Source organism: Equus caballus, chromosome 15, assembly GCF_041296265.1.
Source record: "Equus caballus isolate H_3958 breed thoroughbred chromosome 15, TB-T2T, whole genome shotgun sequence".
Lineage (NCBI taxonomy): Eukaryota > Metazoa > Chordata > Mammalia > Perissodactyla > Equidae > Equus > Equus caballus.
The window spans coordinates 97,754,788-97,768,366 of NC_091698.1; the positions used below are offsets into that span (position 1 = coordinate 97,754,788).

General features: G+C 47.1%; 1 protein-coding gene across 28 annotated transcripts in view; it reads right to left on the bottom strand.

Moving 5' to 3' along the window:
- Positions 1-7,704: 7,704 nt before the first annotated feature.
- GREB1 (growth regulating estrogen receptor binding 1) overlaps positions 7,705-13,579 on the bottom strand; it is a 141,888-nt gene continuing 136,013 nt past the window's right edge. For all 28 annotated transcript variants that reach the window (XR_011426592.1, XR_011426593.1, XR_011426594.1 and 25 more), the window contains 3 exons: positions 11,247-11,447; positions 10,683-10,821; positions 7,705-9,511 (listed from right to left, as the gene is read on the bottom strand). Coding sequence is in view for 25 of the 28 variants with exons in the window: in XM_070236668.1 (XP_070092769.1) it covers positions 9,348-9,511; positions 10,683-10,821; positions 11,247-11,447 (504 nt within the window). In the remaining 3 variants the exon portion in view is untranslated. The remainder of the gene's footprint in view (positions 9,512-10,682; positions 10,822-11,246; positions 11,448-13,579) is intronic.

Below are 13,579 nucleotides of genomic sequence, written 5' to 3' on the forward strand. Positions count from 1 at the left end.
CTACGCCTCTTAGCCTCAGCTCCTCATCTGTATAATGGGGATGAAGAGTCCCCATCTCCCAGTGTTGTTTGAGGATTAAAGTGCTTAGCACAGGGCCTGGTGCATAATAAATAGTACATTTTCACTGGCGTTCTTCTTGTTGTGATTGTCGTTACCATTAGTATTATTGCTGTTTTTCTGCCATCCTGGAAGTCCACACATTCTTCTGTAGTTTGGTGTGCATAGGTTGTGGGCTCAGATGTCCTAAGAATTTCCACAAATGGTAAATGACAGTGCTCCTGAAGCTGATGGCATTGTTCTATCACATGAGCTGGAGCAGAATTTCCCACTCTGTCCCTGTAGCGGAGCAGCTGTTCCCACTAACGGAAGTATTCTGTAGGCTCTGGAAAGCCAGGGGTCACTAGCTTCCCTCTCCTAGCCTCTGGCCTGCGTGACTGCCTGACATGAGGCAGCAGGGGCAGCCAGCGGGATGACGGATGTGTGACCCACCTGGAAATGGCGCTGGGCTACCTGCAGCAGAGGACGAGGGCTGCAGACACGCTCTGGCAAGCACAAGCTTAGAAGAGAGTTGGATTCCATTCTTTTTGTCGGGCGGGCTCCCTCCGTTTCACCGCAGGCCTCGGTTCTCTCTATTACCTGCACGCGGCTGAGTCCCACTTGGTATGACCACCCTTGCTCCTGAAGCTTTGAGGCCTGCGCCAAGAGAGAAATGGCCATTTTTCCCTTGAGTGTCCAGAAGCAGTTAAACCATAGGTCTGTGAGCGGGAGCAGAATAGAAGGACCAAGACAAGGCTCTTTCTGATCAACTGTGTTGATACTTCCCTGAACTCTGTCCACCTCCTGATCCACTGTCACCCAACCACCCCACTCTGGTCACTAGCACCTGCACACACATATCACGTGCTCACGCATCACATGCACACACGTCATGTGCACACACATACATGCACACAGTCACATTACATGCCCACACATCACATGTACACATCACACCCATCACATGCACACCCATCACATGCACACCCATCACATGCACACAATCACATACATGTGTACACACATCACACACACACATCACAGATAGCATATGCACAGACACCTGAACTGGTACCCTGTTTGAGATGAGAGGCTAGAAGGGGCAAAGGAAGACGAGAAATGCAGCCAGGAGGAGGAAGGCCCAGCCTGGGCACGTGGACTGGGATCTCCAGATACAGGTGCACCAGGGGTTAGGGCTTCCACAAATGAATTTGGGGGGGAGGCAAACACAGTAACCCCACAACAGCCTGTTAAAGTTGTTAGAGGATATGTTGTATGTGTACCATGTTACTTTTCCAAAAGTCAAAAAACTATGAACTTCAAAATACACGTGGCCCCAAGGGTTTCAGATAAGGGACTGTGGATCTGTAGGACCTAATAAGAAGTGTATGATGATCAAATGAGATGAAGAATGGAAAATCCCTCTCACAAGCCTGGCATGTAGTAATTGTTCAATAAACACTAGTTGTCATTATTGCCATCATCAGCATTCTGGACCCCAAACTTGGTCAAACCTGTAAGATGCCCCTTACAGCAGGCCCTGTGAATGAGGCCTACCCTCTCAGCTACATGTTGCCAAAACACAGCAAAGGACGATAGAACCAAAATTTAAGGAAAAACAAATTGAGAAAACAATTTAAGAAAACACGGGTGATAAGGAGTTACTTTACATGGTATCCAAAGATCTCATGCAAATCATGAAGCAAACACCAAGACTCCAAAGGCTGAGAAACACATGAGAGGAAATATGTTCAGTCTCAATAATTCCTAAAGAATCCATGATTAAAACAATTGTGATGCAACATTTTATGGCTAATATATAAATTAAAATGTTCATCTGCACTTAGGTTGTTCCCAAGTCTTGGCTGTTGTGAATAATGCTGCAATGAACATCAGGGTGCATATGAAGATGTGGTATCTATATAATGGAATACTACTCAGCCATAAAGAAGAAGAAAACTTGCCACTGGCGACAACATGGATGGACCTTGAGGGTATTATGCTAAGTGAAATAAGTCAGAGGGAGAAAGTCAAACACCATATGATTTCACTCATAAATAGAAGATAAAAACAACGACAAACAAACACATAGAGACAGCACAGATTGGTGGTTACCAGGGGGAAAGAAGACGGGTTGGGTAAAGGGGTAAAGGGGCACACGTGTATGATGTCAGATGGCAACTAGACTTTTGGTGGGGAACACGATGTAGTCCATACAGAAGGTGAAATATAATCACGTACAGCTGAAATTTATAAAATGTTATAAATCAATGTTACCTCAACAAACAAATAATTTTTAAAAATATCAATGACAAGAACAAATGTTGCCACCAGAAATCAGGTGTGATCAAAATGCTCACACACTGGAGGGAGAGAAAATTGGATAACCCTCTTGGAAAGGAAATTAGCAATAAATTTTGAAAGCAACAGAAGCGTTCAAAAACTCAGACTCTGTATTTCAACTCCTAGAATTTTATTTTAAAGCCATTTGCCAGGAAGACAAAGTTCTCTGGGAGCACACGGGTTTGCTGCCGCGCTCTCGATGGGCATTTACGAGCAGGCACTGGGCCAAGTACAGAAATTGCTCACAATGCCTAACCCTCACGGCCTCGACTGGAAGTGCTATCATTTCCATTGCCATGTTACACGCAAGGAAACGGAAGCAAAGAGAAGTTCAGAAAGCGTTTTCCCCGACCACCAGGTAAGCTGGGCCTCGGGAGCCAGGCGCTCACTGCGGCATCCTGCCGCTCTCCAAGGGTTTGATGGCAAAAGAGGATAAGACACTAGAGGCTCAACATTAAGGAAGTGAGTGAATCATGATAATCCACTCAGACGAATCTACGTGTTAGGCTGCCATAAATAATCAGACATTAATAACAAGCATAAACACTGTGGTCATACGATTAACTAAAAAAGAAAACAATACAAAATGATATTACATTATGAACAAATCATTCAGATCCAGAGAAAAGGTCTGGAATGAAGCACTTTGGTCAGTTTGCCAAGGAGGCGTGAGTGACCTAAGAACAGAGGCGGTTTCTGTCATCGTTATCCCAGGATCTGAGCATCACGGTGCCCAGCAAGCGGCAGACACCAGAAACGTCTGGTGGCAGAAGGACTGTGAAACCTGTTTCTTTCTAATTTTTTTTAATAACACTTTTTTTTTTCTGCTTTATCTCCCCAACCGCCCCCCCCCGCCCCGTACATAGCTGTATATCCTAGTTGCAGGTCCTTCTAGTTGTGGCATGTGGGACGCCGCCTCAACGTGGCCTGACGAGCGGTGCCATGTCCCAGGATCTGAACCCTGGGCCGCCGCAGCGGAGCGCGCGAACTTAACCACTCAGCCACGGAGCCGGCCCCTCTAATTTGCTGATATAATATTATTTGTATAATATCTAACCAAATTTCAAATAGAAATTAAGTTCCCTTGCTGTGTCACAGGTGGTGGCACTCGGATTGGCTAAAGAGCCTGGGGTCTGGGGTCAGGAAGGCCTGGGGATGGATGCCGCCTCTGTCACTTATTAGTTATATGACTTAATCAGCTTCCTTCGTCTGCTTGGGCGTCTTGTTCACATCTGTGCAACAGACATTATAACAACCATCCTCTGGGTTTTAAGAATTAAATGACATCATAAATACAAAAAAAGGCTTGAAAAAGTATAGTACCTAGCACCCCGAAAAGCTCAATAAGTAGTGGCTGTCATTAATATAACGGGAAGCTCTCCTGAATATCTTTATAATCCTGCATTTTAAAAAATTAAGCCGTATCTGTTTATGTGGTTGTCTAGTCTATTTGTTTGCTTGGCCAAGATCAAGAGACCCCAAAAGCGTTCCTTGCATCAGTCTCAGTCCTACAGCCATGACTTCCTCAGCACCAGAAGCCCAGGAAGCTTTCACCAAACTCGGAAAGATGAAGAACGCGTTGATGCCTGTATCCGTTTCTTAGGGCTGCCATACAAAGCCCCACAAAGTGGGTGGATTCAAACAACAGGAGTTTATTCTCTCCCAGTTCTGGAAGCGACAAGTTCAAAAACAAGGTGTCAGCAGGGCCATGCTCTCCAAAAACTGTCGGGAAGAAGCCGTCCGGGCCCCTTCCAGCGTCTGGTGGTTCCCACCATCCCTGGCACTCGTTGGCCTGGAGGTGCACGGCTCCCATCTCTGTCTCTGTGGTCACATGACGTCCTCCCTCTGTTCTCCTCCTCTTAAGGACACCAGTCATACTGCATGAGGGGCTCACTTCACTCCAGTAAGATCTCATCTCAACTAATTACATCAGCAATGACTCTATCTCCAAACAAAGCCGCATTCTGAAGTGCTGGGGGTTAGGACCTCAACATATCTTTTTGGGGGACACAATTCTACTTATACGCCACCCACACCCACCCTTCTTAGTAGAGTGGATTGCCACCCTGGGGAAGACCCTTTCACAGAGCCAGAACCAGAATTGGAGCCACCAGAGACCCTAAGAGAAAAACCAGCGCTCACCCAAGTTTCAGAAAGAAAAGCAAAGGGAAACTGGGGCAGCATATTCAGCGAATGACAAATGCAGCCAGAGAATCCGTGTTTCTTCTCTAGACATGAAGGGCTTAAAAACTCTGTGCTGGCCTCCCAACCGTTTTAATTAAAATGCTAATTCCTTCTGAGCCGGGAAGTCTGCCTAAGCGAGTAGACTGAAAAAGAAGTGAAAGCTGTGGAAGTTGAACGTGCCCTTGGCTCACGGTCTTCCCTTAAAAAAGAACCGTCTGCAGAATCTGAAGCCGGACCTGGGAGGTTTCATGCAAACTTTTTTATTAAAAGTGGTTTCTAAACCTTAAGGCTGGGATTGCCTAGATTCTGGATGCTATATAACATAGTATATTTGGTATATGCTCACATCTAGCACCACCTCCAACAGGCAACTCAACACCTCTCCCAATGAGAAAAGCTGGGATCAGTACTTTGTGCACAGAACTTTAGGAGCCCACGGTGCCTTCTAATACGTGGTGTTTGGTGGAAGTAAATTACTCCAGACAGGAGGCAGCTGTGATGTTAGTGGAACTATCCCATTAACTCACAGGCATGAATCTAGATTTGTTGTCACTCGAGAGCTGTGTGATCTCAGACAAGTCATTTAACCTCTCTGAGACCTAGTTTCTTCTTCTGTAAGGTGGTCCCAATAATATCTGCTTTGGAATGTTATTGTGTTGGCGAGATGAAATAATGGACACTTAGTCATTCAGTAAAATGCCTGGCACATAGTAGGTGCTCACAAATGTTTGTTATTCACCATGCTCATTTCACAGATAACCAGGTCTCCAGGGAGCTGGGTGACTTGCAAAGGAATCAGGCAGGTACCCAAGTCTCCTGATCAGGCAGAAATTCCAAGTCCCCTCCTTTGCCCCCTTCTGCCGTGAGAACTGCCACCCTTGTAAATGTTGCTCCTGCAGCATGATTTCTCCTTTATCGCAAGAGTTCTTAAATTGCTGGAGTATCCAGGAAAAAAGAACCACAGTGTGTGTGTGTATTTATTATTCTTATCTGGTTTTAGGGTGACTGATTCCTGGCCGTGCAGAAGTGTAGGTTTCCATATTTTCCAATGCTCTGGAAAAGTTTTAGTTTATTGTGATAAAATACACATAAAATTGACCATTGGTGACAGCACATTCACAGTGTTATAGAACCATCACTACCAACTGGTTCCAGAACATTTTCTGAAATTTTCATTACACAAGAATTCTCTCTCCTTTGAAGGTTACTTCCTTTAGATCAAACATGTTCCTGTGCCAGTCAACTCTCATTTTTATTGGTCCTCTTTCTCGATTTCTGAGAGAGGTGCACTAGTCTCCATTTATGATCGTGCAATTTACCCATTCTTCTCATATTCCTAACAGCTCTTGCTTTATATATTTCATAGCAGCGTTGGCATATCTACAGTTTTGTGACCATTATCATCCCTTTGGGTATAACTTTGAACTTGAACTTAAAATATCTCCTTGCCTATTTTTTAAATATTACATCCTATTCTGATTAGCTTCCTTAACCCAATCTGCGAGCCCCAATATTAGGTGAATTTAATCCATTTATATTTACTTGGGTTATTGATGTTTGGATGTGCTCCTGCCAACTCCTTGTCTCATTCACCAAGTTTCTCCTTTTTCCCCAGCCAGTTATTAGATCAGATACACTGAGTTTGTGGGTGCTGCTCTTCCCTTTAATGTTTTAGATGTCGGACACCCTGGTTTCTCTTTCTAGCAGTTACTCTCAGTGTTTTTTAAAATACGTATTTAAACGTTCCTTTTCCACTAACTCCTGCTTCATTAAATCAAGAACTTCAGCTCAATTTCCCTCTTTATTCTCTCAGTTCCTCCATCACTGACCACTCCCACCCCCAGCTTCCATGCTGGGGTCACCTAAGGTAGAAGAGATTCATTTATTCACTCATTGAGCATCCACCACCTGCCGCCACGGTCAAGGCTCTGGGAACACAGCAGTGAATGTGTCTCAACAAAATTCCTACTTTCATAGAAAGACACCAAAAAATAAAAATAAAAAAATAAAATATGTTCTGTGTTAGTAGGTACTCAATCAGGGATGGCCTCATTGAGGAGGTGGCCTTTGAGTATTAAGGGTCCAGCAGAAGTGAGGGAGAGATCCAAGCGGATGTGACGGGGAGGAGCATCCCAGGCAGAGGAAACAACAGGCCTGAGATGGGTGTTTGCTTGGCAGTAGCCAAGGTGGTCCAGGAGGGCCAGGTGGCCGACAACGCAGAGCGCGAGGGGAGAAGGGTGGCACAGACCACGAACACTCCTTTTGCTGCCTTCTTAGAGACGTCCTCAGCTGCACCTTCCAGCTCTCTATCTGACTCTTGTGCCAACCTGTCTGGCTATTTCATCTTCCTATCGAGGCTTTAGTTTTAATTTCCCAGATCTGTAATTGATCCTTTCATTCTGGATACAATATAATCTCATTTTCTTCTGATTTTAATTACACTTGTTTTATAGGATTCTGTTTGCTTTCTCGACTCTTATTGAGGTGATCACCTTTCACTATATACTAATGTCTACTACATTTTTTCATGAGTTTTAGTTGTGTTTTAGTTTGAGGGAGCTCCTGCTTGTTTATTGTTTACCATAACTGTCCAAGTGACTGTGGGACAGGACAATGCCATGGAGAAGGCAGCGCCAACAGCTCGTCTTCACAAGGGTCTGGCCCCCCTGCCCTATTCCTGCTTGGGTTCCAGACTCTGCTTAAGCCATAGCCACTGCCAGCTGCTGAGCCCAGGTTGGTGGACAACTGGGAGGGCAGTGGGAGGACTGGGAGGAATCCAACAGCCTAACTGCTCCCACCGCTCCCCGCTAATCATCCTGACGAACACCCAGGGCCCCCCCCCGGCTACTTTAGCCCCTTGGAAACTCAGCGCACCCCTAGAACCACCATCCTGTGTGGCAGTCTTCTCTGCACGCTCTGAACTGCTGTGTTCTCCATTCCCAATTCGGTTTGCCTTTTCTCTTTCAGGGATTCCGCCACGTGTTAATACACCCCTGCTCTTATGGATTTATTCCTATTTCCTTTCCAGAACTGTCTTTTCTGTGGTGCCATGAGATTTTAAGCAGGCAGCCCCTGGAGACCCCTGGCCACACCACTTCCTCTCAAAACAATGCAATTCATTCCCACCAAAGAGACAATAAATGCATTATAAGTTTTATTTATAAGGCTGGAACAAACAAGAATATTTGCTTTTTCAAGTTTAAATTAACTAATAAAATGGGAAGAATAGCACAGAAGCCACTATTTACAAAAGACAGAAATAACTAAAGAAAATAAGTTTTTATTCCAAAATAGGAATAATGGCATATACAAAGGAATCATTTTATGAACATTCATCTAATCTTTTATACTCACGGATTTTTTTTCTTAGGGAAGAAAACATTGACATCAACTCTTTGGCATCATCTTTTAAAATAATTTCTTCTTGGATTGTTATCCACTAGAGTGCTTATAAATGTCTGCGATGGATGTCTAAGAATGCTCTCTGATGATCAAGTTTTGAGTACCAGTAAACTTTTCCTTGGGTTACGGGCCACTCCAAAAGCAATGTGGGGCAGGGGGAGACAGACTCTGGAGTCCAGAACCCAGGAGTCTGACTTGTGCTTCTACTGCTTTCCCGCCTGGGGAGGTGCCCTCTGCATCTCAACCTTCTCATCTTTCAAGTGGGAGAATCATTCCACCACACAGGCTGTTGGAAGGATTAAGCGAGGTGGTAACTGTGACAGCACCGGGCCCAACATCCGGCCTGTAGGTGGCACTCTAACATGCTGGTTTAAAAAAATGTTCCAGCAGGCAAGCGAACGTGTGGGCATCATGGAACACCCCTGCCTTCTTCTCTCATCGGTCCCCTTCCTCTCTCGTCAGGGACCGGTCACTCATAAGAGAAAACAAACTATTTAAGGAACTGAAAACTGAGCTTCAATAAATTATAGTCGGAAGTCTAGTTCTTATTAACTCGTTTACATATCACTTTGGTTGTTTTCATTGCTGGTTTCAAGTAACCAATTTGCTCCTCTTTCCTTTGTAAGGCAAATGCTTTTCTTAACATCAACCTCTGTAACCCTAATTTCCTTCCTGAAACCTCTTTAGTTTTAAAGAAAGTTTCTTTCCACTTTCGCCCTTTCCAAGAGGGAGGGAATTGCCCTATACCGTTTTAAGAGAATTATATTTGCTCGGAGGGAAAACAATTTGCTTTCCTTTATTACAGTGGACGCCTTTGGGCTAGCTTCTAAAAGGGCAACTTGTAAACAACTCATAATTCTTATCAAGTGACCCACGCAGTTTTTTCTTGTCCCCAGCCTTTACGGTTACAATGTTCTTCTGGAATATTGCTTTGTAGTAGGTGACAGGGAAACCTACACAGCTAACATCATATCTGTCGCCTGAAATACTGGCGCCTCTACGAGATAATCCAAGAGTGATCCTTAAGAACTAAAAGAAAAGTCAAGTTTGTCCACAGAAGCATATGGATGACATGACGGTGGGCAAACCTTTGTCTTCACAAAATGGACTTTGACATAGCCCAGGGCAACACGGCCTGGCCCAGAACCCAGGAGGCTTGGGTTTGTGGTCCTGTTCGCCAGCCACTCATCCTCTTCACTCTCAATAAATCTCCATCCATCGCTGGGCCTCGGCTCCCTGCCACGTACCATGAGGAGGGTGCACAGCAGACAGTCTCTGGGGCCCGCTCCAGTTCAAACACCCTGTGGTTCCAGGAATTCTTTTAGCCTCAATAGCATGAGGTTCTGAGCACTCCACTCTTCTGGAGAATCTGCTGGTGTCTCTCAGATGTGTCGTCCGGTCAGAAAGAAGAGCGGTCGGTCTTCCTTTGCATTGGCGGTCTGGAACTCGTCGCGCAGTCGGAACTGCCACTCATCTTCCAGCTCGAGGCGGACGACCGTCTGGCGGAGTGAGTTCCGGTCCTGACAGATCACACACAAGGTGGCACCTGCGTGGACAATGGCAGAGGCGTGTGAAGAAAACAGGCGAATTTATCCAAAGGAAAGTTACCGCCTGGATTCTACTTGCAGATAACGAAATACGACGCTGCGTGGAAGGGAAGACCAGATGTCCAGGGACCTCGTTTCCCTCGGAAGGCCTCATAACCTCAGCAAGACAGAGTGCAAATGCTATTGGGCAAGTCTGGCAGGCGAGACCACATGGAGGCAGGAGAAAGGTTGCCAAAGAAGTGCGCAGAGGAGGAGAACTGGAGGGAGACAGACCGGTCAGACGGCAAGTGAAGCATTCAGAGCTCCAGCCTTGCTGCGAACCGTCCTGCCTGAGCCAACCGCACAGCCTGCGCCCACCTTCTCCCATCCGAGGTGCCCACCCATCCAGGCCCGATGCAGCTCCCACCTCTCCCCAGATGCCCAGGCACGTGACTTCTCCCTCCTCTCGATTCCTAGTGGACATCGCTACATCATTCTGCTTGTTCATTCATTCCTTCTATTGGTCTGTCTACCAACCTACCTTCCTACCTACATGTCGTCCCTCCCACGACATGAAACGTTTCCCCAGGGCAGAGACTGTGTGGAGACCTCCTCCTACTTCCCAAGGCCTTCCAGCCTTCCAGAGAGTGGCTGCCCACTAGACACCTGCTAGGGAGGACGGCCAGAGCAAAGACCAATCAGAGAAAAGTGAAGACTGGTTAGGGATCCCAGCCTGATTGGAAATAATTTTTTTAAGTCATATACAATGAATGTTTGTCACTCTGCACCACTCTAGCATGAAAACAGTGACAGGAGAAAGATTAGAGTAAAAGTAAAGCAGCAGGCAGCACCCCAAGACAAGCAGGAGGAAACATCCTGGGGCGTCTGCGTGCTCATGGTAAGAATTTGGACTGAAAAGGAACACAAAAGTTGGCAATATCTGCTATTCATCTAAAAGAAAGGGGACGTGTCTCATCTCTACCCAGATAGCCATGGGGACAGAGCCACCCTGGGGTCCCGTCCCAGCCTTCTCACACTTCCCTGATGGTTGGGGCAGTCATAGTCCCTCTCAGCCTCAGTTTACCCATTGGCACATAAGGACGAGGACCAGAAGTCACCTCCTCCAAGGGGCCAGGTGATGACAGGCAGTCAAGTCAAGTCAAGGCCCAAGGTAAGAGTATGGGATGTTACCTTTCAGAAAATGAAACTTTTTCAAAAAGCTGGCTCCCACAAAAGAGTCACAGAGGTACAGCAGGAGTCCACTGAACAGGAAGTCCGAGCAGCTGATGTTTAAAGAGTGGGGCCTGGAGCTCACATAACACACGGAAATCTGAAAAGGAAGGAATCCAAGAGAAAACATCATTTTCCATGCAATACTCAACAACGTTATGCTGGGGCTCTGCATCTGACAAATACTTACAAGATCGAGGTTTTGGGAGCCAGAAACAATATTTAATGTTATTTCCAAATCTATATCCTAAAAATCAATTCCAAGAGATGTATCCCAATTCGTCTATTCATTAATTCACTTGAGAATCAGAAACGTTTTGGCATCAGAATTGGGTTTGATTCCTAACTTATTATATTGGGGCAAACCACAGGAACCCTCTCAGCCTTTATTTCATCAGCTGTAAAGTGGGCTAAACACCTGAGATGAAGTAGGTGAGTACTGACAATTCTAAGTCCCTGATTCCAGCCTATCTATTTTAGGAATTCCCCTGATGTATGGGTTGGACAGCGCCCCTCTGAAATTACCTGAGACCCCAGGTTAAGGTAGCAGTCGACCGACAGCACGGGGTGGCCGTGGTTCTTCAGGGAGAGCGGGAAGAAGCGATGGCTGTGGTGTTGGAGGAACTTCTCGAGCAGCAGCTGTGCCGGGGCCGCGAGGAACGTGTGCTTGCTGTCGGGGGCGCAGATGTACTGGGCTGGCACGATGGCCACGGGGCTGTCAGACACCTGCATGGAGAGGGACGGCATCAGCCACTCAGCCACTGAGCGGGGATGCCCGTCCCAAGGCTTCCGGGCTGTGGGAATCCAGGGGGAGTGCCCTGTGGCAGGGCAGTGCTGTGAGCTGAGAACACATAAATGAGCGGATGTGAGCTGAGATGATGGGACCTGAGACAATAAAACTCTTTCTTAAGAAAATTAGGTTTTACCAAAGCGCGACGTGTGAAAACTGATCAATGTGATCAGTAAGAATTGCAGACACTGACCATTCCATGCAGAGAATTGGCTGTCTGCTCTAGGAAAAAACGAGAGAGCCAACAGACCTTGGGAACTCTTCCCCAAATCCAGGAGTGCAGACCTCTAGGAACGGTCAGCCTTCCCCGACCCCCAGATCCTATCTGTACCCTGCTGACACCCACTGCCCTTCCTCTCAACCGCCCGGCCACCCGAGCCCACAGTCTCTTACTCCTTGGCCGCTGTAGCCAGAGAGACTGCTGACACAAATAAAGCTAATAAAATCCTCTGCTGGACACCTTCAACGGCTTCTCATTACTCCTCGAGAAAAGTCCAGAACCTTCCCATGGCAGATAAGGCCCTGCTCCTTCTCCAGCTCATCTCTGCCCCTCGCCCGCACCCCGCCCCTTGGTGCTTCTTCCATGCCAAGGTCCTTGCTCCCACCCCTCAGCACCTTCGCCCGGATTCTTCCCTGTGCCTGCAGAGGTGGCTCTTTCTCATCCTCCAGGGCTCCGCTTTGATGTCACTTCCTCAGGGACACTCACACAGACTCCTGCCTCCACCCCCAGCAAGGCTGGGTCCCCCTGTGACACACACGTCATCCTTCGGTGCTCATCACAATGGCACTTCACTACTTATTTGTTTAACATCTGTCTCAGCGGCTAGGCCACATACTCCTGAGTGAAGGGGCTGCGTGTGCGGTAAATGTTACAGGAATCAATAAATGAAAACAGTTATTTCATTCAAGTGAAAGACTATAAAACATTACCAGCTTTCTTATATATAGTCAAGATGCTTTAAACCTAATGGAAAAATAAGATTATGTTCAAAATAGGAATAAAGATAAAATACCAAAGAGTTAAAAAATGATGCAGAGGGAAATAAAAGAAAAATTAGTTTTAAAAGCACATCAAGCTCTTTGGTAGAAAGATTTAATACAGTAAAGAAAAGCACAGTAAAAAAAAATACGGTAAAGTACAGCAATTCTTCTCAAATTAAACCATAAATCTAACACAATTTCAGAGAGAAATCTCAGTGTGGGGGTGGGGGGACCTAACTAAATGATTTCCAGGTTCCTCTGGAAGTACAGAGCTTTTCCTGAAGCATCCTGCTACTCTGCAGGAGAAATGAGGATGGACTTTCCCTCCCAGGGAAGCTGCACTCCCTGCTGATGGGAAAGGGCCGGAGTGGGTGCAACTGGGTCTGAGATCAGACGTGACCCAGCTCAGGGATGGCAACCACCTAGGGAGTTAGGGGACACCAGGAGGGACAGAGGCTGGAAGAGGCAGCTGCCATTAGAACTGGCTGACATCATCAGCACAAGAGTCAGGGTCCACAGGAGGTGGAAAGTAAGACCAGGCTCTGGCCCAGGGATCGGAGACCTTCAGGCAGGGATAGGCCGGCCCTCATGGCTCCTGGAGGGCAGAACCCTGAGGGCTTGCTGGGACTCGCATCTGAAATTCCGCAGGCCTGCCCAGCCAGTGCCCACACAATCAGATCCTTCATCTCCCTACCCAGAGCCTGGCTCGTGGACAGACAGCACAGCTATCAAGCTAGCGCATCAGTGCCATCCAGACAGCTACAGGGCCAGCCACTGTCCTGGTGGCACCACACCTGCCCCCAGGAGCTCTGTCCAGCGGAGGAGCCAGACGAGAGAGCACCGAGTGCTGTGACGGAGACGTGCACGGGGGCCATCAGGGAGAGCATGGTGGGCAGCGCCGGAGCACACAGGAGGTTTTGGTGGTGGCTGTGAGCTGAGCAGACACAATTGGAAACCTTGACTGACACTCCCCAGCGGTGAAGCCCACCCTACTGACTCGAAGGCAACCCTGTAGCCTCCCACCAGCTCCCACTTTCAGTTTTCACACCACGGCATTGCTGGCGGCAGACCCAGCGGGCACTCAGCT